This window comes from Amphibalanus amphitrite, unplaced genomic scaffold (assembly GCF_019059575.1).
Source record: "Amphibalanus amphitrite isolate SeventyFive unplaced genomic scaffold, NRLGWU_Aamphi_draft 000775F_arrow, whole genome shotgun sequence".
NCBI classification, from domain to species: Eukaryota; Metazoa; Arthropoda; class Thecostraca; order Balanomorpha; family Balanidae; genus Amphibalanus; species Amphibalanus amphitrite.
The window spans coordinates 116,526-140,884 of record NW_024882269.1 but is presented as its reverse complement, the minus strand read 5'-3'; the positions used below and the strand labels follow the sequence as shown (position 1 = coordinate 140,884).

Genomic DNA, 24,359 nt, shown 5'->3' with positions numbered 1-24,359 from the left:
GATTGGAACGGAACGAGATATGTACAAATTTTGCTTCACAGCTATCTCCATCAATCCTATCAAATGTGTAGCGATTAGCAAATAATGCCGGGTGTAAAAATGCCCGGCAATAAAAATAAAAAGTGAACCAAGTCATAAAAGGTCCATGACCTTGACCTGACCTTCACGTGACCCTGACACCCACCATAATGCAAAGGGCCATCTTGATTTCACATGTTTGAACGTTTTACAACCACAGAGACAATGGAAATGCGGGAATATATAGGGTAGGTGCGCAATAAGCGACCCCCATTAACCCTCGCATGTGTGCGGCGTTTTCCAGCTTCTAATGTGTAGGGGGGGGGGGGGTCGGTTGGACCCCCCCTTGCCGTTTGGCCCCTGATCGAGCTAGAGCTTCGCGGAAAAAACGAGCGTGTTGCCCGTGACGAGAGGAAGCCGATGATACCCAATTTTAAGGTCCTATGTCATTGGTTGACCTTCCAGGTCAGGTCAAAGACCCAAGGTCGGGAAAATCGGGACCTGTTAGAAAGTCGTAAAGTGTGGCTGCTAAGGGGTTTTTCGGGGTGCTGATCACGAATATCGTGTTAGTTTTGATCACAGATGATGTCTTTAAGCATTTAGACCAGGTCGGGTCAGGTCAGGTCAGGTCAACCAGTAGGCGTCGTGACGGGTATTAGTATTACGTGTCAACCGCCTCTGACAGCTTCGTAACATGTTACGAAGTCACCAAAACTACTTCGTAAATGTTCAAATGGTTGCTAAATTCGAATTCAGCTCCAAAAACTAGCCTAGAAACATGTAAAACTCGAAAAAGTGAACCGAGGTCACCAAAGGTCAATGACCTGACCTGACCTTCAGGTGACCTTGACACCCACCCTAATGCATGGGAGCAACATCAAATCACATGTTTGAACGTTTGAAACCACGAAAAGCTTGCAAACGCGCGGCTAATGCGAGCCGACATACGCGGAATCGCGATTCCGGCCAAACATGGTCTCGGAAAAGAGGTCACAGGTCAAAGGTCATTGGGGTCAGGGTCATGAAATTTTCAGGGTAGGTGTAAAATTGATCAATGCGAGGGTACTGAAAGTTTCGTCGCGATCGGCCGCTTTTTACGCGAGTTATTCGCGAAAAACCATGGGGGGGGGGGTCCATCCGACCCCCCCCCTACACATGCGAGGGTTAATTTGAACCATCACTGCTCACGCTGTATGGGTGCTACTGTATTACTGGCTTGATTTTCGGATAGATCGTTCATTTTTCTATTTTAATATATTCATTTTCGCTCCCAATATCCACTAATTTATTTGTAGTGAGCATTTTAGCAAGCCATTAAAAAAAAAAAACGCTAATAAGGAACTCGTCCCGATTAACGAGCGGGGAGGGTCGTTAAATAGGTCTATGGGTTTTCCCATAACAAAAATGGTAAAAAATGCGACGCCCGAAAAGTTGAAATATGATTAAAAAAATGCAACCTATAGCCAGGCCCAAAGCACTCAATCACTGGAACAGGACCGTTTATCCAACACCTTTATGAAGATGAAAGCTGTTCACGTGATGCACCAAAGGCGAACAGAAGGCAAAAACCCAATTTTTGCGAGCTATCTCGTATGATGTTCGGGACCCGCCCTGGATTCGGCAACCCTGCAGTCGGTGACGACAGTTGGCATCACCTGCCACACATCGCAAACTTCAGCAACACCTCATTTTCATTTCTCTCGTTTCCCCTTTTTTCCCTTATCAAGCTCTTTACGACCATGTTGGGCGCAGATAGGAAATGTGGGTTGCGGTACAGTTTGACCACCTTGCAGTGCTGCACAGTTAAGCGATTCTTGTTCTAAAAGCAACTATTTTCAATTGTTGCCTCTGGCGGCTAAACCGTTGACCTGAGGTCAAAACTGAGCACTGTCGTTAGAAAATTTGTAGTGAGCATTTAAAAAAAAAACGCTGTTATGCGCCGGAGTTTCGAAAAGTGTTGACATACATAGGCAAGATTTTTCCTTTGATGTTCTCTGGTGACCTGACCTTTGACCAGACTTAAAAAATGGCTGCTTTCGTCTTGATTTTCGAAGGTCTTTCGAATGTCGCTTACCACGTGTCGCTACGTGGCCCAGGAGCCGAGCTAGAAGGAGTTCAGACACCCACCGGCCCGGAGCGGTTGCACCGAGGACCGGCCCGGCGCGGGTTAAGGAGGGAGGTTAATGCGGGACTATTTCCGCTGGATCAAAGCCGATTGAAGGGAAACTGCAAGGTGGTTTTATGCAGGGTACAGCAAAGGTTTTGTCCTCTACCTAGGACAACACTTATCCAGTTTCTAATCGTTTCTACCCCTAAGGGATAAAGATTTTGGAAAAAGATTTTGGCAAAGATTGCACGGTCCTTGGTCACGGAACATGAGGTCACGACCGAACCTCGGGTCATGGGTCACCGAGCTACGGCCAGTTATACATAAATTGCCCAACCAAATGGCCGCGTCGCAAAATGAAGGCAAAATGAAGGCAAAAAATTTCCATCTCGGGGAGCTGAACCAGACAGTCGACATGCTTCAGGCCAAAATAACACAGCGTGTTATTCCTGGTCAGTTGGGACGTCTGCCTGCACAGTCCCGCACTGGTGGGATATGCATACCTACGGCTGCTGGCAGTGTTGATGATCGCCCGAGATCGGGCATTCGCCCACCATTTCGCCCGGGACAGAAATCGCATTGAAATGGCGGCCAGGAAGAGTGGCCACTTGGTTAATAATTTGGCCGAGCTGCTTACGCTCTCAAGGACTATCTCATCTCCAGACAGGACCATGAGACGCTGCATATTAGAAGAGTTCGCTGAGGCTCATTACCAACAATAGCTTCCAGCGGCTCAGTTCTGAGTCGACGCATGGCCTCGACGGTCGATGGCAGGTCAACATGCAATTTCATGCAGGACGGCGCGCCAGCTCATTGCTCTACCAAGGTCCAGGTGGTTGTGCGAATCGAACCTGCTGGAGTTCTGAAGGAATTAACCGGCTGCCATCCGGACCCTAATCTTGAGCGAGGATCTTTGGGCTACCTTCCAGCAGGACATAGACTAATGGAATCCAGCGGCCAGCCTCCGCGCCCTGCAGTTACCTACAGCCAAACGGGCATAGTCGAAAATCAAGCTGTCTGTGCAGTGTGCTGCATAAGCTGGTTGCCAGCACGCAAACGGCCAAATTATGTTTGTGCGTAAATCCCTGTTCATCTTAAAGGTAGTGTGCCACCTTTGAAAGATTTCCCATTTTATTTTTCCTAGGATAAGAAGCTTCTGTTTTTACCTACTATCGCAAAAAAAAATCAAAAATGAGCCTGGAATAGTGCCTTTTTCGCCTAAAAGTTTATCGGTTTTTAGATATGTATAACAACTGTAGTGGGCTCACCTGCAAACAGGCGTCGGGCAACAATCGCGAATGCGGCGCACTTGTGACAATAAGCAAAGGTCATTATAGTGTTACGACCATACGACGTACGGGAATGAGTTATCAGCTGTCTAATCGTAGACAACACAATGTCGAGCCTTAAACTGTAAGCCCGTATTGGTATTGTTTCTTTTATTTGGCTGTCGAACATTATTTATGGTTTGAAATATGATTTTATGTAAAATAATTGATATGAAAAAGCCGTCTCATAAGTTATGACCCCATTTCACCACACGCAAGTGGCAGAAATGACAATGATCAGCTGACGCATTTTTCTTGGCCGAAGTCAGAGCGCGCAGCCCGACGCACCACCACCGCACCACAAAGTATGAGCAGAAGCCGCGCCCAAAGCCAGGGCCCCGGTAACGTGAGGTAGCCGAGTCGGGGCAGCGTGCGCTGACCCAAGCCGGGGCCGCAGCTTTGGGCGCGGTCTACCGCATCCCCGCGGGCAGCCCCGGGCTATCACATGACACCGGGAGGACGCGCGGCTCCGGCTTGGGTCAGCGCACGCTGCCCTGACTCGGCTACCTCACGTTACCGGGGCCCTGGCTTTGGGCGTGGTCTACCGCACCACCTAACAGGCGTGTTCGAAACCGCAGGAGCTGATGATGAACGGGTTTATCGAAACTTGATTGGATGAGCATATCGGTAATAGCGATTTCAGTGTGTGCATTTATTGTTCATAGTGGTGTGAAATGTGGTTGGGGTACGACCGACAACCCGTCGGGGCGAATTTCGCACTGGGGTACTCAAAATTTGAAGAATTTAAGACGTTTCCATGAGTTTTGAAGGTATGGATAAGTTCTAAAAATCCGGTTCTCCTTATCTGGGCCATTAACTCCATACGGTCCAGGAAAGCTGGCACACTACTGGAAATAGTTCACTTTCACGAAATTATACTTTTTGCAATGGATTTATGATTTTTTATGTTCAAAATGATCAGCAAAGAAAATAAAACCTTTTTATAACAAAATATTATTTTCTATATTTTTGATATAGGAAGAACTTTTCAGTTTCTGTAAGGCACACGCGATCCAGTATGAAAAGAGCATGGGTCCCGAAAATTCTTCAGAAGCTAGAGAAATTATCGCGGCCACCGGCATTTGGGCGATCTGCTCATGCTTTTGTTACTGGAGCGCCTCTGAAGAATTTTCTGAATAATTTTCTTTTGTTGCTGGAGCGTTTCTGAATAATTTTCTGGACCCATGCTCGTTTCATACTGGATGCAAATATATGCAAGGCACACAACCTCAACGCAAGGCACCTTTTTCGGGACGAGAAATAGAATATCTTTGCCTAGGGTGATCGTTGGGCTGTAAAAGCTCCTGATTTATGCTCGTCTCAGCCCGAGCTACGGAACTGCTATTCCAGTTAAAAACCCATGTTAAAATGTGAACTATTTCCTTTAATAACAAAAAAGTTAATGTTCGGCCTTAGCGTCGATGGAAATGGTGAAAATAATTCTGAAAAATTAGCCGGCTGTTAGAAACAGCACGGATGAAAGGGAGAGGCAAAATATATGTTGGCCCCCCTTTCAGAGCCAGGGGGGCATGGCCCCTATGGCCCCCTGGATTCGCCCTTGATTGGACACCGTAGACACCGGTCAACCCAGACAGCCGTCTGCGGTTTCCATGGCAACGCCATTGTTACATCAATTGTCTGCCATGCTGCGATTCGTAGCCGTCGTCAGTCGTTGTAGCCCGCCGGACCACGTTCGGAGGAGATCCCTGCATATCCAACGGCGGACGGCTGAAAAAAAATCATTGCAGGTGAGTAAGGCTGCGCTGTGGAGCGATTGTATTGTATCATTGTTTGCTCGCATAATATAAAGGTGTACAATCTACCGATACTTTATCTTGTCGAAGCTATGGGCAGCGTAACCGTTAATTTCGAAGAGCGCTCAGCGCAGTGACAGTGGGAGGGGAAGGGGAGGAAACGAGGTGATGCCTCCCGTTGGGCACCAATTGAACCGAAAGGTGATAAAAAACTCGTCCAAGATGATACTTTCAATCGCGATGAAGCTCATCACTGAAAGCGATGTTGTACTCATCACCACATAATTGAACCGACTCTCAGTCCCATTCATGTCTTGGTCTGCCGACTACAGGACTGGTGATAAGTGAGCTGCCCCCCGCACCTCCATCTGGCCTCGAGCCTTGACTGTCGCCCGTCTCTGCATACTCCTATCTACGCCGTTTGACATTATATCGGCAGCCTGTCATAAGTACTCATGTCAGCACTGGTACTTCCGGCCGATCTGCCGCGCGACGCGCTGCTTCTACCTGCGGAGAAATGGCAGGCCATCCGCGGCCACCTGACTGGGCAGCAGGAGCGACAGCAGCGGCGACAGCAGGAGCAGGAGCACGAGCTGCGACGGCGTGCGGTCTCTGCGCACATCCGACGCGACTGGCCTCGTGACGGTCAGGTAAGCAGTCTGACGCATCATTGATTTTTAAGAGAGTAGCAGGCTCCTCAGGAGCATCAACCATCAGCCTGTTGATCATAATTCACATGCCATACGATCGCCGATTACGGTGTCCTATCGACAGTCTGTTTGGAGTTCTATAATCTATAGCCTTGGTCTGTTTGATGCCGCGTAAATTTTCCAAGTTCTGTCGTGGCGATTACTCGAATGTGTAGTTCGTATGCCTACGCATAGAGGGCAGTAAAAGCAGCGCCTGGAAGGTATGCTGTACCGCAAAACACAATAGCTAAGCTCGCGTCGTGCTGGAGGTCCCTCAGCTTTTTTGCGAATATCTAAAAAACGGTGGCGCTGTGCAACTGGCACACCTTATTATGTTCTTTTCTGCACATGTTAACCCTCGCGGGCACAGGGGAGGGGGATTTGATGCACCCCCTAAGGTTTTTCGCAAATAACTCGCGTAAAAAGCGGCCGATCGCGACGAAACTTTCAGTTCTCTCGCGTTGCTTAAAGGGACCCTCCCACCTTCAAAAAAGTTAATGAATTGGCAGGAAAGTGATGTCGCTCGGTTCAGAAAGAGCAAAAACGAATATCTACCAAATTTCATCGAAAAATATTCACCGGTTTTCAAGATATTAGACTTTTACTTTTGTTTACTTTTTGGGATCTCCGCTGTTCCTAGCGACTTTATTTGAAAGTGCGGCATTTGTTGCGCGCTTTCAGTTCAAGATTGTCAAGATTCAGTTCAAGATTTTGGGAAATGCGGAACGATAATCAATAATCGAAGATAGCCATTTGATTGTTCATGGTATTGGCAGTCTAATGGCGTTTACGGCATGTCTGTATGTCTATTCTGTGATTTTATATGATTTTTTGAACATATGCCGTTTTTGGTCGAAAATTCAGAAATCATGACGTCACTAAAACCTCGATATCTCAAAATTTTTCCGACCGATTTTTTTGAAACTTTGTCACAATAAACTTCAATCAATTGCCTACAGGTACCCGAAATTTGGCACGCCTGCGGCGCGCCGTTTTTATGCTATGGCCCGGCGAAAAAAGTGGGGGCGTTTAACGCCCCCCCCCCCAACAACTCGCGGGTTATTGACTTGAGCTACCACATGTCGTTCGCTTACGATGCTGCAGTCTTTCACGTGAGACGGCAACGTTCGCGGGACGCAGGTAAGAGAGCTGCATCAAAAAACATGTTTACAACCGATAAAAGCAGACTTTTGATATTGCGATTGATGGCTGCTTACTCTGCGCTCAGCACCCGGTAACATGTGGTATCGCCCCTGATAACTAAGACATGTTTTGCCTTTAAAATGAGATGGTTGTGAAACTTGTTATATGCGGTGCATGGTTATAGGTACTTATTTTTCTTAGTCACTAATCGAAAATGGCCGCGAGTGGGGCAAGATGAGCCATTTTCACCTGGGGGAAGATGAGCCGGATAAGCCATTATTGTCTCCGTTGTCGAAAACCAAACTGAGCTGCGCTTGTTTCTACTGAATAAAAATTGTAGGAAATTGTACCTATTTCTTTGTTGATAAAACAAATTGTAAATGATTTGCGGATTATCTGAACGATAAAATGATTTGTTCCGTGATAGAAACTTGATGAGTTATTGGAAGGCTTAAAACAGTCACTTTTTGATGGAGGAAAAAAAACTTTGCCATAAGTATGAATGCCATATCAATATGGAGTCAATAAAAGAATTCACTCTTGGCTGCACCGCGAGAAAAGAAGAGGTTCGCTTTTTCTATCCATGCTCAACTTTTCCCACAACGTGTCTCAACTTGCCCCGCCCATGGGGTAAGAGGAGCAGCGTGCAAGATGATTTTTGCTGTAGTTTTTTTTTTCAGTACAAAAATAAGAGGTATGAAAGTTTTCTGACCACCATTACATGCGCAAATGACCACTCTCTCCGTCCAAACCGTAAACGCAGAAAACTGATCATTAAAGGGACCCTCCCACCATAACATTAGATTTGAGTTGAGATAGCTAAAATGGGGTCCCTGGCTCACAATTACCGGTTTCGGCACTCACAACATCGAGAAATGCCTTAAATCGGAAATATTAAATTTCGAAATAGCAGCATTTTGATTCAGAGGGGCTAATGCATAGGAATACCCCTCTGAATGTGTGACGTCAGCGCAGATATCTAACAATTTTTAAATGTTTAACTAAAACGTTTTGTAGCACGCGATGGCATATGCTGCTTTGCGCGCAACAAGTGCCGCACCTTCAGCTGCCAAACTATTGCTTCCAAATAAAGTCGCTAGGAACAGCGGAGATCCCAAAAAGTAAACAAAAGTAAAAGTATAATATCTTGAAAACCGGTGAATATTTTTTTCGGTGAAATTTGGTAGATATTCGTTTTCGCTCTTTCTGAACCGAGCGACATCACTTCCATGCCAATTCATAAACTTTTTTGAAGGTGGAAGGGTCCCTTTAAGTTAGCCTGTAGCTTACCAAAAACAAAAAGCGGCTCAACTTACCTCATTCTCCCCTAGGGTGGATGTCAAGGTCACCTGAAGGTCAAGTCAGGTCATTAACCTTTGACGACCTCGGTTCACTTTTTGAATTTTACAAGTTTGTAGGCTAGTTTTGGAGCTGACTTCGAATTTAGCAGCAATCATTTGAACATTTAAGAAGTAGTTTTGGTGCCCTCGTAACATGTTACGAAGCTGTCAGAGGCGGTTGGCACGTACTACGAATACCTGGCAGGACCCCTACTGGTTGACCTGACCTGACCTGACCTGACCCGACCTGGCCTAAATGCATAAAGACATCATCTGTGATAAAACTAACACGATATTCGTAATCAGCATCCCGAAAATCTCCATAGCAGCCACTTTTTTACGACGTTCTAACAGGTCTCGATTTTCCCGACTTTTGGGTTATTGGCCTGGCCTGGAAGGTTAACCCTAGAACGCCTAGGGGGGGGGGGGGTTGTATCAACCCCCCCTGAGGTTTTTTCGAAGTGCACGCTAAACGGCTTGTCGTAGCGGGCTGAAATTTTCAATACCCTCTGGGGCAACCTTTGCGCATCTTTTGCCGAAAAAAATTGATCGGGTCATGTCAGGTCACGGAGTTATGACGTCATAAGAGGTACAGCCTCCGGCCGACAGTTACCAAACGTGTGCGCCGAATCCCTAGGTTTTCTGCCGGTGATACCCACATTGTTTGATGGATCATGATGAAACTTCCCATGCATGTTGGGGCAAGCATTGGCTATCGTGTGGTGCAAGAAAATTGACCGGGTCAGGTCAGGTCACGGAGCTATGACGTCACAAGAGGAACAGCGTCCGGTACTATTTTTGAAAAGCGCCCGAACCACTATTTTGCTAATTCTTGTCACCTCAATGGGAATATGCAGCAATATTAGCTTCTATAGGGAGAAAATGGACCTCCCAAATCCAAAAATACAATCAGATTTCAAAAATTTAAATTTTGATTTTTCGAATTTCTGCCGCCGACTGTGACCTTGCCGACTTCCGGCGCTCCCAACGCGCCATTTTTAGAGCTAGGGAAACGAAATACATACCAAACGATAGAGAATTGATCAAGGAACACGATAGTGAAGGTTTCAAGTCGATATCTCCCACCGTTTTGCCGAAATCGCCGCGGAAAGTCGAAAAAGTTTGATTTTTTTCGGAAAATTTGACTTTTGACCGGTCATAAGTAGGTCAAATGTTGACCTAGGACCAAAAAATATACCACCAATCGCGAGATCTCGTTGAGAGCAATCCGTTGGTTTTTTCCGCTAAGCTCTACGACCTTCCGTTTCGAAACGCCAGGGGGGGGGGGGTCGTAACAACCCCCCCCTGGTCGTTCGTGTTATGAGAAATGGCCTGGTCGTGCGAGGGTTAACCAATGACCTAGGACCTTAAAATTGGGCATCATCGGCTTCCTCTTGTCACGGGCAATGCGCTCGTTTTTTTTTCCGCGAAGCTCTAGCTCGATCAGGGGCCAAACGCCAGGGGGGAGGGGGGGGGGCGTCGAAGGACGCAAAATGGCCAGTACCGGCGAGGGTTAAGAGTTCGGGTCCAGGTCGTTGAAGGTCAGGTCACCAGGTCACGTCAAGTGTGATCTTATCTCAGAAAAAGTTCAAATGCTGGCCGTAGCTTATAGCTACACCGACTGAACGATCGCTTTGAAGTTATCAGCAACTGATAAGAGTTACAGTTTGTATTCAACATATGTCTCGGAATTTTGTAATCTCTTACCTAAGGTCAGATCAATTTGACGACCTAGGCATAAGTCAATAGGAGAAAATTGAAATGCGCAGTCTTTGGATGAAAGCCAAACTAAACACTCAAACATCCGAAAACAGGTAAACATGGCACAACGAATCGGAAAATTGCCATCCCATGACACCCCACCCCATGACCTACAGCGTCGCGCATCTTTGGATGATTTCGCCTGTGAACAACGCAGTATCAGTTTGATCGGGCGTTTTTAGAAAAATATCCTGTGATGTCAAGCAGACTTTGTGACGTCATGTGACTATGCAAGGTCTACAATGCGAAACCTTGGCATCGGACTTGGCAAGGCGTGTATTTAGGTATACATGATTCCCCTCGCCCTCCAAAGCCACGTTAGTGGACTAATATCCCATTAAAGCGTGTCATTTTTGCTATGGTTTATCTTTATCTTGTCAGTGTGAATTATGTGGCATACGCTGCTTCTTGCAGCTCATTTAGGCACGTAATACCTATACAGGATAGGAATAGTTCCACATTTACCATATACAGGGTACCTATATACACTGTACAGGGTGTAAAGCTACTTAGGTAAGCTTTATCCTAAAGAATTATTAGGTATTGAAGTGGTAAACTCGTAGAATCGATATTTTAACCATTTGTTCGTGGAATTTCGCATGTTTTGCATTCAATGTAATCATCAAACTTGAAAAATGGTGTCTGCGGATGCAGCCGTGTTCGTCTGCATTTGAAGACAGAGAGATAAAAAGTTAGGTCGTAAACAGCACCAAAAACAACTCATTTGCTCACATGCATGTTAATTAAGGTAATATTATTCTCAATAACCCACACCTTCTTAACAACAGAACAACAAACCACAAAGCATCTCTATTCACTATCCCTCGCCCGCACATGCCATTTTCCCATCCTAGAACGCACATGGGGGGGGGGGGTGGTTGCCACCCCCCCGCGCCATTTCGTTCCTGTTGGGGATAGAGCTTAGCGGTAAAGACCAAAAAGATTCTTTGGGAAGAGACGAATCCAATGATACCCAGTTTTACCTTCTCAGGTCAGTCATTGACCTTCCAGGTCAGGTCAAACTAAAAAATGTTGCTGTTTTGGGTCACCGCTGGATATCAAGTGCGCTGCTTATCAAATACCGATGACGATGTTGTTTTCTGGTGCCAAGTCAGCTAGAACCTCTTTGTCACACTACCCGACCAGAATTTTGCTGCTGAGGTCATTTCAGGTCAAGTTAGGTCAAGGTCAATTATATGTGTTTGTATGTCTGTGTGTGTCTGTGTGTATACTGATGTGTGCACCGATTGTTTTTGGGTCCATATTACATGAAATCATGATCTGAGAAGCTTTTACCAAAAATGCAATAAAAGAAACTTCACAAAAAGTAAATTCAGCTTGCCTAAAACGCAATTATCTTAGATGACCTAGGTTGACCTTGACCTTGACCTTGACCCCTGTACATCGTCGAACAACATGTTCCATGATAGGTGGGAGGTAAGACTGGCAAAAAAGGCCGAAATCAGGGTGTCAAAAGCTCACAAGGCCCATGCCAAACGCAAGATGTTGAGAATTGGCCATTTGGGTCATGACATGACCTGAAAAACAAGGTCATATCTCCGAAACCAAAAATCACAGAAACTTGAAATTTTCAGCGAACATCAAGAAAGGATAGACGAGCAGCTATACGAAAAATCAGCTTTCTAGCTCTAAAAATGTTGAGTGCAGAGCAGAAAGACTACCTGGGGGGTGTGGCAACCCCCCCCCATGTGCGGGCGAGGGCTATGATAAATTGACCTAAAGGTAACTCTTAAAAGGACTATGCATTTACCTACTAAGCGTCTGTTTTGTGTTTCTTTGCGGCGCGGAGATGGCTTTCAAACAAAACCCTTTCTCATGGCGCATCGATTGCAAGCATTCAGTGACAGTTTGCCACCGTGAGAACCCCGCAGTCGGAGCGGTCGCTCGGCGGGCGACTGATAGCCACCTTTTGCGTCACCCAGCTCCAATAGATCGTACTTTTGAAGTCCGTAGGAAACGATGCACGTCCAGGATGTGTCAGTATTAGTAGCCTGTGGGTGTGAGCACAAAACGGTCCGTGTGGGTGCGAGCACGGAACGGTCCGTCGGTGCGCCGTGCGATGGAGGAACTTTGATTGTTTTACGGACATCTGTTAAATTCGGATTTTAACCTCGGAAAGACCGCTTACCTGGACATTGTGTGATCAGCCGAAGGAGATGGCATAGCTGTCACGTCGAATTATCAATTTTGGACACTTTGTTTAATCAGGAGTACGCCATCTTCCAGTCCTCAAAGCCATGCCATCCATAAACAGTCTCATCCCGGTTGGAAGAAACTGGTCATTGGAAGGACTCAACAGCTCCTACCTGGATAACGAACTTGTTGTTACCGCCATCCACGACCCACCATACCTGTCGATTCGCGCTCGTCCCGACGGCTCCTTCAGCTACGAGGGCTACCTGTTGGACGTGTGGAAGACGGTGGCGCACCAGCTCGGTCTCCGGTACCGGATCGTGCCGCTGCTGCGGGGCGGCGGCTACGGCAGTCTGGACGCCAACGGCTCCTGGTCGGGGATGATGGGCGAGCTGGTGTCGGGACGCGCCGACCTGGCGCTGACAATGCTCTACATGCGCTCGGACCGGGCGGCCGTGGTGGACTACGTGGACGCGGTGTCTGTGGGCCGCACCAGCTACACGTTCCTGGTGCGCACCGGGCACCGGCAGGCGGTGACCCCCGACACGCTCTGCTCCCTGCTGCGGCCGCTGCACGCCGACGTCTGGTGGGCCCTGATCGCCGCCCTGTTCCTCCTCTCTCTGGCCTTCCGCGTGCTGCTCAGTGTCACCTGCCGAGGAGCAGGCGCGCCCACGACGACCGACCGAGCCACGTGGGGCTCGTGCCTCTTCTCTAGCTTCACAATCATGGTGGGACAAGGCTGGCCGACAACGCCCAGCACTCTATCATCTCGCACGGTCACCATATTCGGCTGGGCGCTGTACACCATCATTTACAACAGCTACGCAGCCACGCTGGTTTCGCACCTGACGGTGGCCACTGCCGTGAGCCGGCCTCTCCACAGTCTGAAGGAGTTCCACGCGGCGCGCGGCTGGACGTTCGCAGTCGACCCGAGCATCGGTGCGATGAACCACTGGAAGAGCAGCGACGATCCCTACGAGAGGGATTTGTACCAGCGCTCAGTGACACAGCGAAACTTCATCGCTCTGAACATCAGTCACCACAGTCAGTGGCAAGTTATGCAGCCAAACGTTATGTCCTACGCGGACCGGCGCAAACTGTCCTTCTTCTTGGGCTCCAGTGTGTGCGAGTTGGTGCCCCTGCTTGACGAACCCGTGGAGGAGTCCAACAACTACTTAGTCATGGTGAAGGGCAGGTACAGACTGAAGCATGCCATCAACCAGGAGCTTCTGCGTCTGAAGGAGACTGGTCTGCTGTCGCGGCTCGAGCTGCGCTGGATCAACTTCGGCAGCAAGTGCGGCTCGTCGGGCGCCTCCGACTTCAAGGAGCTGACGGCCGGCGACCTTCTGGCGCTGCTGCTGCTCATTCCTCTGGCGGCGGTGGTCAGCGCGCTGCTGGCCGCTGTCGAGAGGCTCTGGTTCAACTATGGTCTCAGAAAGTAGACATTGGCGTTCCGTTTGGTCTCAAAATGTTGGTCTCAGGCAAAAAACACTCCCTCCCACAGCTCATTACTATTATGGAACAGACCCTATCTTCTCTGGATGCTTGGTTCCTCTCCCATGGTCTGAAAGTAAACACCGGGGAAACAGAGTTCATGGTCTGTGGTTCCCGTCAAAATTGTCGCGGCATGGCCCCGATCACCATTCTGTTCCGCGAGGACATCGTGCATGAAAGCCCCACCGTGAGAAACCTTGTGTTCGACAAGTATGTATCTCGCGTGGGACTCGCGTGTATCTGTCCTCGTCAAAAAGTGCAACGGCATCCTTATCGCCCTGTCTCACGTGCGCCATCAGATCCCCTCGTCACTTCTCCCCCTCATAGTCGACGCCCTGGTTCTCTCGCACGTCCGTTACTGTTTGGCGGTCTTTGGAAACGGCTCTAAAACCAACATGCAGCGCCTTCAAAAAGTTTTGAATTTTTGTCTGCGCGCTGTTTCAGGTCGGCGTAAATGTGGCCACATATCGGACGTGCGACGGGACCTGAGCTGGCTCACCGCCCGTCAGCTGTATGAGTCACAATGTCTCAATGTACTTCACACAAATTGTCATACCGCAGAACCACAGGATATCGCTTCCCACCTTTCAGCAAACCATGAGCTCCGCTCTAAATCCACCAGACAGGACGCTGCCCTGGCCCTCCCGAGCGTGAGAACTAAAGGAGGCAAGCGCCGCTTCCTGTTTCATGTAGTCCGCCTCTACAACTCTCTGCCACCTGATCTCCGCGCAGTGGCGGATCCAGGGGGGGGGGCAAAATGGGCATTTGCCCCCCCCCCCCCAAACGGCATGATTTTAACATTACGCCTATGGACGATGCATGGAAAGAATCGATAAATTTTTATGGTTTGCCCCCCCCCCCCCCAAACCTCTGAGCTGGATCCGCCTCTGTCTCCGCGACATGTCTGTATCTGCTTTTAGACGCCACATAGCGTCATTTTACGGGCATCATTATCTATGTATGCGGTGGACAGTTTTATGTGATTTTAGCTGCTTTTTGTGTGATAGAGACGTGATTATTTCGTGCGTCAATTTAACATGTTCTCTCCTTTTTATTAACAAACGTGACGCGACGCTCAGAATAGCCGGTATTGCATCGGAGAGTGTTTTATCCCTCGCCGGCCGAGGGGGGGGGGGCGGGTGCCACCCCCATTAGGGTTTTTTCGCGATAGCTCCGAACACGCTGGCGATAGAGAGCTGAAACTTGGCGTACCTGACCTTTGATCCAAGCCGCATCTTTTAACACCAACCGCATTTTTGGGTCAGGTCAGGTCACTGACCTATGACGTCATAAGTGAACCTCTGCACGGTCTTCAGATGTCGCAACTTCGCAACGCCCTCAATGCCAGAGGAGATGTCACAGGGAAATGAAACTTGCAGGATCTAGTATCCATTATGAGTCTCACAACTTGTATATCTCGGATTTTTCCTAAAGGTCATATGAGGTCAGGTCATTTTCGTGACCTCACCATTATAAGTCAATGGGGAAAAATGAAAACTGCTATTCTGGCGCCGGGAACGATCTCCAACTATCTCAAGCACACATAATCGTGATTTGATGCACTCCTTGCAAGGTAAGATGCGTCACTTTTGCAATGTTGACCTTCCGTGACGTCATTTATGACGTCATCAAGGTCATATTAGTTTTTCGTCAATAACTCCCGATCAAATTGAGCTAGCGAGTCAAGAAAGCCACCAATGGACTCAGGAAGACCTGCCGAATCGAATGATATGCGACATGACCTCTTTCGACCAACTTGGTGACCTGGGGGTGCTGACCTGACCTTGACCTGAGGTCAACACCCTAAGTTGACCTGACCCGAACAAAAAGTATATCATTCGACGCGCCTAAGCGAGGCAAACACGATGCTGCCAAAATCGCGGCTCTGCGGCCGTTTTTTGCTAAGTTATTCACCAAAAACTGAACCGTACCCTGGGGCACTTGACCTGACCTCAGAGGTCACTGGTTGAGCTAGGACCTTAAAATCGGGTACCAATCTCTGCGTCTCGTAACGGCGCACACGCTCGTTTTTTCCGCGACGCGCTAGCTCCACCAGGGGCGAAACGGCGAGGGGGGGTCGTATGTACCCGCCCTCCCCCCCCCCCTCGGCCGGCGCGTATATAGAAAACCAATAGGTCCGGCGAGGGTTATTTGTCAATACAATACAATACAGTTGGGAATTGCGAGAAAGGCGGAGAGACCAGGCAAAACGGCAAAGAGACTAAGCCATCACGGCAAAAGGCATGCATGTTCAATGTTCATGTAGTGTTTCGTAGTGCTGATACCAACGTGGGCATTGCTTGTGCATGGATGATAGTCCGAGCCATCACAAATAAGTCATCAAGACTTAGGTACATGTACCTATGCATAATTTGGTTTTTGAAGGCTTGCGAGATAGGTTGGTTACTGTTAGACTTGTTATGACACTTCTTTTGGCAAAATTAACAAGTCATCAGTGAAAGGCAAGGCCTGGATTTAAACTCGTGGTTCCGCAGGATTCATAAAGCGCCGAAATCTCTGACGAAAAGGTGTACTCGTCGGTAACAAGAAGGCAGTGGCAGTATCAGACGCCATTGATTGTTTGTTTGTTTGTTTTGTTGGGTTAGGCCCTTTCGGTCGACAAGACCATTGCAGAGCCGGAAGGATGATAGGAATTAGGGGGAGACATTGGTCTGGGCAGGCACCCTAGTGAGTCGCCGGGGCTGAGCCCGTGACGCCATTGATTGCAGAAGGTTCAGAAGGTTTTTCTCTCTCTCTCTCTCTCTCTCTCTCTCTCTCTCTCTCTCTCTCTCTCTCTCTCTCTCTCTCTCTCTCTCTCTCTCTCTCTCTCTCTCTCTCTCTCTCTCTCTCTCTCTCTCTCTCTCTCTCTCTCTCTCTCTCTCTCTCTCTCTCGCTCTCTCTCTCTCTCTCTCTCTCTCTCTCTCTCTCTCTCTCTCTGTCTCTGTCTCTGTCTCTCTCTCTCTCTCTCTCTCTCTCTCTCTCTCTCTCTCTCTCTCTCTCTCTCTCTCTCTATCCCGATCTTTTTCTCTCGCATTCTTTTTCTTTCTCGTTTTTTCTTCCTTCCCTTCTTCTTTTCTTTCACAGTACTTTCGAGATACCTTCGTTTGAGATACCTTTGCTACCTTCATATTACACTGCATATTTGCTGCAGCAAACCTCTGCGGCATTTCACTAGTATTGGCGTGAAGGGCCCGGAGTAGCGGAATAAACTGTACGCTTTTACGATATACATACACTCTTTTTTGTGTATTTAACACTGGCACCATCTAATCGAAAAGAAGACATGCCAACATAGCTCGTAGCTCACAATATTGATAAACAGCCACAAAAAGGGCAGATATCCGCGGATGAACTACAATGAACAGCACAGAGACACAGGTAACAGCACACGAAGTCTCAAAGCAACAGAACACTATTTCACGTTCATCCTCTCTGCCAAGTGCCGTCTATTGTCGAGGATGATAGCTCCCAGTGAGACTCATCGTGTCGGTACGTGAGGCCGTGCGCCGCCCTGCGCCTGAGGCGGAGCAGCCGTGGAGCGTCCGGCCAGACGCGCCAGGTCGGCTCGGGTGAGACCGCTGGTGGACGGCTGGGACGGGTCCCTGGGCGCCGGCGCCCGCTGCAGACCGCCGCTGGGTCGCTGGCCTGACGAGACCCTTCTGCGAGCCGAGCTGGTCGGCGCCGGTGGCCTGTGCGGACCCGACGACCTCCGCCTGCTGGACGACCTGCGCCGATCGGAGGCTCGCCTTTGCCCAGACACTCGCCGTTTCGTCGACTGCCTCCGTTGGGCGGAGGAGCTGTTCTGCGCTACAGCGGCTGCCGGTGGTCTCTCCTCCGGTTCGGCTGTCAGTGACGGGAGGAAGTGCGGGTCGTTCTGTACAGACTTGCGTCTGGGCACTGGCGGGCCGCGGTGGCGGCGGCCGGTGGTGGCGCGACTGCGGCGACGGTGCCGCTCCGCTGCCGCCGAGACTCGGCGCCGCGTGTGGCCGCGCCGGCCGCCGGCCACATCCTCCTCGTCCAGCAGGAACCTGTGGCCGGGCTGCTGGTCCGCCGCCGCGGGCGCCGCCCCCTCGTCCTCGTCCACATCCTCGGGCTCGATCATGCCCACACGGCGTGGGCCGCGGGCGGCCGCAGCGCGCAGTTCGGCATCCTCAGCACTGGCGACACTGCCCTCGCGCTGATCTGCCGGAGCCGGTGGCTTGCCGCCCGCTGCTGCCGTCAGCGACATGAAACGCTGCAGCTGCTCCATCGACTCCTGCTCCACCGGACGGCGCAGGTCACGCTTCCGGGCATTGTCCAAACACCACGGAAAGAGGCGACGAAGCAGTTCACGCACGCGACGGCGCTGTCTGGTCCGCGCCGCCGCCATACGTCCTTCGTCCTCGCTGCTGCTTGACGAGTCTTCAAAGAAGTTGCGTACCTCCCAGATGAACACGTCGACCACGTCGTACTTGGTGACGAGATGCTGCATGTCGTCCATTGCCATCTCGTAGCCGGCCATGATGATGGACAGCATCACGTTGATCAGGTAGATCATTACGAAGAAGACGTACGTAACAAAGAAGATCGCGCCGAAGGTTCGGTCTGTGGTGATGTAGCCATCGTAGTCAAAGGTCCCGATAGAGAAAAGGATAAGTGATATAATAGAAGACCACATGTTTTGGTAGTCCTCCAAAGAAGCTCCAAATAGGCCGTTGGACCAAAACGCGTAGCCAATGACGGCAATGGCGAAAAAGATGAAAAATGCTCGTAGCTCCTTCCGCGAATATCGCAATGTCAAGCTGAATGTTACCATTCTCTTGTTGAATGTAAGAATCTTCCAAAATTTGGCCATGGTCAGGACTAGCGCAAATGCTTGAGCGTAGGTCAGAATGTAGTCCCAATATACGGGAATGTAGAAGTTGGCGAACTTGTTTTCATCCGTGTTCCTAAGTTTTGAAAATGCCTTTTCCAAGACGATGTGTCTGTTGATGTACAAAATCACACAAACGTAGCCCATGACTACCAGCAGGAAGTCAAGCCTGCTCCACATATCCCTGAAATATAACTTCGGTCCAATTCTGAATATCTTCCTTGACTCTACCACTGTGTTAAAGATGATGAAAAACACATAAAATATTGTCATGAAAATTGTGAGCCGGTTCATGTGCGTGTCGACGTAGAGCTTGCTCGTCTTTATGTCAAAAGACGGAGTGATGGTACCCGCCCTGGACTGTTCAAACAGCAGTACCACCAGATTAAACAGGTCGCTATCAGCATTATACATTGTGAACTCGACGAACAGCGCTTTGGTATACGCGTCCAGCCACTTCGTGTCTTCTATGTAGTCGAGTACAACCTGAGAGGCCTTCTTTGCTCGTCCCAGATGTAGTGTGTATCCGGAGCCGGGGTATAGCGCGTGCTTGCCCTGCACAGACATTGTTTGAAGGTAGTCGGCGTCCTTATGAATCCACGCCTCTGTGGCTTCGTTGTCCCAGGGATCGTCATGAAGGTGCGGCTCCGGTGACCAGCCCTGTCCGTAGTTTTTGGTATCTTCGTACTTCAACAGAAAAGGTCTCTTGCAGGCCGTGAAGTTCATCCAGAAGAGCTGATCAGGGGGACGGCAGGCATCGCGAGTCACACGCACTTGCCTCAGTCTCGCCACACCAATTAGATACAAACCGTCCTGCCGGGTCATCCCGTTGCGTACTGCCAGCTTGCCGTTGTATTCTTCCGCCTTGTGAAGTGAGCGGATAAGCGTTGTGTTGAGGTAGTGTATTACGTTACCAAGCTCTTTGGCATCTTCTAGGGTCACTGCGTCGTCATCACCCGCCACCGCACCACCTTCCACGAACAGATTTCGTGCAGTCATCGTGGAATAAAATGCGTTCGGATCTTTGTTGCCGTGGATGATCACCAGCAAACAGGCGATGTAGGCAAGAAACGTAGCAATGTCACGGATTGCTTCGTGGGTCAGCAAATCCTTCATTTTCTTCGCACGCATTTTGCGCAATTTCCGCTTTGGCACTTGGCGATACATAGGTTGCGTGCGCTTGGCGTGGATAGCTTGTGCATACTCCTCTGCGATATCGGCATTCATTGCAGCGTGGGCAGGACGTTCTTCTGAGCGATTCTCCACTTCTGGCGCCGCCTGACAGCACCATGATGCCAGCAGAGATGCGCCGACAATGATAAGTGGCTGGATGAAAATCACGCTCTGCAACACCGACACGCCAGAGGAGACTAGCCAGATATAGCACTTGAGAGCTCCAAACTGAGCGCTGTATGCGAGACAGAGAACACCACTGAACAGCATGGTCAGAGCCGCCAGCATCCAGGCCACATAGATGCACCACCACGGTAGCATACAGCCTCTCCGTTTGTCTGGCAGCGGCAAGGCGCCTCCACCGACGCGTTCTTGCATCTCCGCGATGTCAGCAGAAGCCTCGGCACCAGTATTTTCTGTAGGAGCACCACCCACGATTGCTGGACTTGCCACAGCTGATCTCCCTGTTTCCTTCGCCCCCGTTTGGCTGTGCCCTTGGTCGTTATCGGTGACAAGAGTGCGCACCTGTTCATCAGTCAGTGGTTCGGAGCGCCGGAAAAGCACGATGATGGGCGTCACAAGCAGGCCCACCAGCAGTGCGCTCTCCGCGCTGATGACGATATCATACCAGTCTAGACCAAACGACTGGCTGCGTGAAATCTGATCGGACGCGTCCCCGGTGGGAACGCCGTAAAACATCAGGCTGACCAGCAGATTAACCATCAGAAGTGTCATGGCGCAGGCGAGCCTCTGGCAGCGGGTGAATGAGCTGCTGAGTGGCCGGGAGAACACGCTGAACCACAAGTGTCCATCGCGGAGACTCTCCTCGGCCCGACGCGCGAAGGACGTGTTCCAGGCGGTGACCTCGTGCAGTGCGGCCGGCCGAACGGTCACCAGCAGTCCCGTCACGGGGTGCACCCAGCGGCCGACCAGGAACACCCACACACTGTCTGTCTGACAGTCGCGCACCAGCACCCGCTCCAGGAACCACTCGGGGTTGCTGCCGCTGTTGTCGTGCCAGATGTGCAGCTCCGTCAGGTCTCCGAGAGAGCCGTGGGTGGTTATTAGGAACCACGAGTCGGAGCCGCGCTCCAGCGTCCGCTTCCTTTTCTTCTCGCCTGTCAGTAGGTGAGTATTAGAGGAACCCTTTTCGCCAGTAAGAAACATCGCGACGTGCGCGCTGGTGCCTGCCTTGTACTGGACGCCGGTATATACAGTCACCAAGTAGGCATACCGATGCCTCGGGTCGTTGTCGTCCACGTAGATGATGTTGCGGCGCTTCACATCCCGTTGGTCCTGCTTGCGGGCGTAGACGAGGAGCAGCAGGAAGATCAGTAATAGGACGCCCATCCAGTAGAGCGCTGTCGGGTTCTGAGACAGCATCATGTTCATATCGACCACCATAGTGACGTCTAGCCTGTTGGGAAGCACCAGGAAGGAGCCGGCGAAGTCGGTCAGGTGCGAACACCGGCAGTGAAGAACGTCCACGGTGCTGAGAGGGCCCACTTCGCAGCCCTGGTCCGTGAAAGCCGTCAGATTCTCACTCCAGTACATACAGCGACCAGCAAACATCGTCAAGTTGTACCTGCAAACAAGAAAACATAGAAGGGAAGTAAAATTGGAATGTTCTGGTTCTGATCCCCGCTGTAGAGAGTCGATCCTACAGTATCACTCCATCACTCAGTATACTAGGTCCAAGCGAAAGCGACAGAGACACTTCTGCTTGTAACCAGAGCGAAACCAGCCTATGCAGTTGCGCGGGGACCTGGTATACGGCACGCCGCTTCCCAGCGCCACCAAGGCTGACCGGTCGATTTCCATTAACACAAGGAAATTGCAATCTTGCATTATGTTTCTAAGGAAACCAAGCGCCAATACCTGGTAACGCTGGGTGGCAGCGCGCTGTGAATCACCTATAGGGAATCGGCCTTGAAATATGACAGTTGGCGATGTGCGATCGGTCATTCGGTAATATATAATACTGAACGAGGCCGGTGTAGATAAATTTTCAAGACCGAGGTCCTTACTGGATTTTTGAACGAGGCCGAAGGCCGAGTTCAAAAATCAGTAAGGACTGAGGTCTTGAAAATTTATCACCGGCCGAGTTTGGTATGTATTTTACTGTATGCCAACGAAAAATTTATTTTCTGGACCGAAGCTCTTAGCCGACTTAGGAACGAGACCATCCCAAAATGTTGGCTTAACCTTCGCCCTGGTGGGGGGGGGCCATTTTGGCCCCCCCCTGTGGTTTTTCAGCGATAACTCAGAAACCACTTGAGTTAGCGCCCTGAAACTTTGTATAGCTGTTTATTCAACATTTTTACATCATGTCCTGTTTTGGGGGGTTCGGGTCAGGTCAGGTCAGGTCACAAGGTCACCAAAACTGACACCACCTCTAAAAAAGTTCAAAGCTCTCTCAAAGGCACAGCTTTTATCCGATCGATGTAAAATTTACAGTACTTGAAGATGTCACCCAGCTCTACAAAATGGCTATCTCGGATTTTTTATAAATGTGACCTAAGGTCAGGTCAGGTCATCGCTGCTCCCCATTATAAGTCAATGGGAGAATCGAAAAGTAGTTGTTTTTCAGCTAAATCGGGCGTGATTGATCCTATATTTCGTTATTGAAGTGTCTTGGGTCAGCAAATCACAGCCCATGTGAAACCATTTGCTTGTGACCTCGCTGAGGTCACGCTAGGTCATCTCCCTGGTCACCAGAGGTCACCAGCGGTTTTTCTGCACTTACTTGTTATTGAATAGAGATAGAGACTCCGTTCGACGTTTATCGTGTTTGTCTCGTCAATGCGGATCGAATGATATGCAGCATGACCTATTTCGGTAAGGTCATGACCTTGACCTGAGGTCAAATTTTCAAAATGACCTTTCGAGGTCAAGCTATATATCATTCGACGCGTCTCGACGAGCCAAGCACGATGGTGCATGAATCGTTTCTCTATTTTCTCGTGAATGCATGCTATAGTTAAAAACATTTTCAACAAAATTTGCCAAGTTGACCTTGCATGACCTCTGTAGGCCAAACCGTTGAGCTGAGGTCAAATCTGACGAACCTTGGCGAAAGAGCTTGAAAAGAGCTATCGATTGCTTTTTTCCGCGGCTCTCTAGCTCTTCTAGTTTCCGAGCTACAGCGGAATATGTCCGGCAACACCGAAAACACTGAAATTTGACCTATGATGACCTCTAGCGACCTCAATATTGACCTTAGCGAAAAAAATGACCGAAATACTTTCGAACGTACTTGTTATGGGCTTTCGTTTGCTTTTTTCCGCGTCTTCCTAGCCCTCTTCGTTTTCGAGTTAGACGGGGGGGGGGTCATTTTGGCCCCCCCCACCAGGGCGAAGGTGGCTCAGACCCACACCAGGGCGCGGGTTAAGTGCATTCTGGTATAGTCCGTTTTTCTTAAGTTTGCCCCTCACTGTAAACGTCTCTTTGAACACAGCACGAGAATTGCTTGCTGAATTACTGAGAAAACTGGTAAGCGCACATTGTATTGTAGTTATGAATAATATTTTCAAAAATAAGTTTTGAACATCGACGATTTAACGTTATGTTAAGCGCCGTGCAATTTATTTATTAGTTCAGACATAATTCCTGAGAAGTCGTCTATCCCTGTGAGGCTGTAGGTATTGGCAGATACGATTTACGAGTCTGTGAAATAGTAAATAAATTTGATGAAATTGATCGTCTGTGAAATCTGGTTAAATCAGTGTGCGCCAACCAGTTTTCTCAGTAATTCAGCTAGCAATTCTCGTGCTATGTTCAAAAAGACGTTTACAGTGAGGGTCAAACTTAAAAAAAAAACGAACTATAATACATTTTTGACCGTGGTCAATTTGCTTACACCAGTTATTACCACACCCCTCTGGCTAATGTATTTGAATAGGCCAGGCATACAGTAAATGTTTTGGTATAACGACCATCCAATGTGATATCTTCTCTTACTACGCATTCATACATCATGCTTGAAGTGTGTTCATCACCTTTATCCTATGATATAAAATCACACTTGCTTGTTTTTAACAGAGCTCATTAAATACTCGCTGCTACGAAACGATCTGGCGTCGTCGAGAGCACTAGTCTGACCTGACGTGCTTGTGCCGTTCGCAGTCGTGAAACGTCATGTTGGGAGTGCAGATGACTGCCCGCTGCAGGGTGTTGAGCGCGTCATCCCGGTAGAGGGCCGAGATGGTGGTGGGCGTTTCAGCCGCCTCCACTCCGTCCGCTCCGGTTCGAGGAGTCAGCCAGCCTCTGACCAACATAACGCCATCGTCCTCTGAAAAGCCAAGTGCAGTCAGCTGACCTTAGTGGTGTCATGCATGTGATGCACAAGCGCCTCGCAACATGTGGTGAGAGCTATCATAATTCGTGTAAATGCTGAATCATATTGAATCATTGAATTCAAAAGGCTAAATTTATTTTTGAAAAAAAAAACGAATGACTTGCGCCGTGCTTATGAGTGGGGTGTACCTTCTGAAGTTATATGTCGCCTCACAAACATATCGATTAAACAAACTTTGTAATATGCCAG

At 49.3% G+C, this 24,359-nt stretch overlaps 1 protein-coding gene and 1 long non-coding RNA gene across 4 annotated transcripts in view; one reads left to right on the top strand and one right to left on the bottom strand.

Moving 5' to 3' along the window:
- The first annotated feature begins 5,048 nt into the window (after nucleotides 1–5,048).
- LOC122365973 lies at nucleotides 5,049–24,073 on the top strand. Its single transcript, XR_006253818.1, has 3 exons — nucleotides 5,049–5,201; nucleotides 5,647–5,857; nucleotides 23,939–24,073. It is a non-coding gene; the product is annotated as an uncharacterized LOC122365973 (long non-coding RNA).
- The window catches only part of LOC122365971 (polycystic kidney disease protein 1-like 2), a 91,185-nt gene continuing 83,845 nt past the window's right edge, over nucleotides 17,020–24,359 (bottom strand). For all 3 annotated transcript variants that reach the window (XM_043337670.1, XM_043337669.1, XM_043337668.1), the window contains 2 exons: nucleotides 23,915–24,104; nucleotides 17,020–21,398 (listed from right to left, as the gene is read on the bottom strand). In XM_043337670.1, coding sequence (XP_043193605.1) covers nucleotides 17,267–21,398; nucleotides 23,915–24,104 — 4,322 coding nt within the window. In that variant the 3' untranslated portion in view covers nucleotides 17,020–17,266. The remainder of the gene's footprint in view (nucleotides 21,399–23,914; nucleotides 24,105–24,359) is intronic.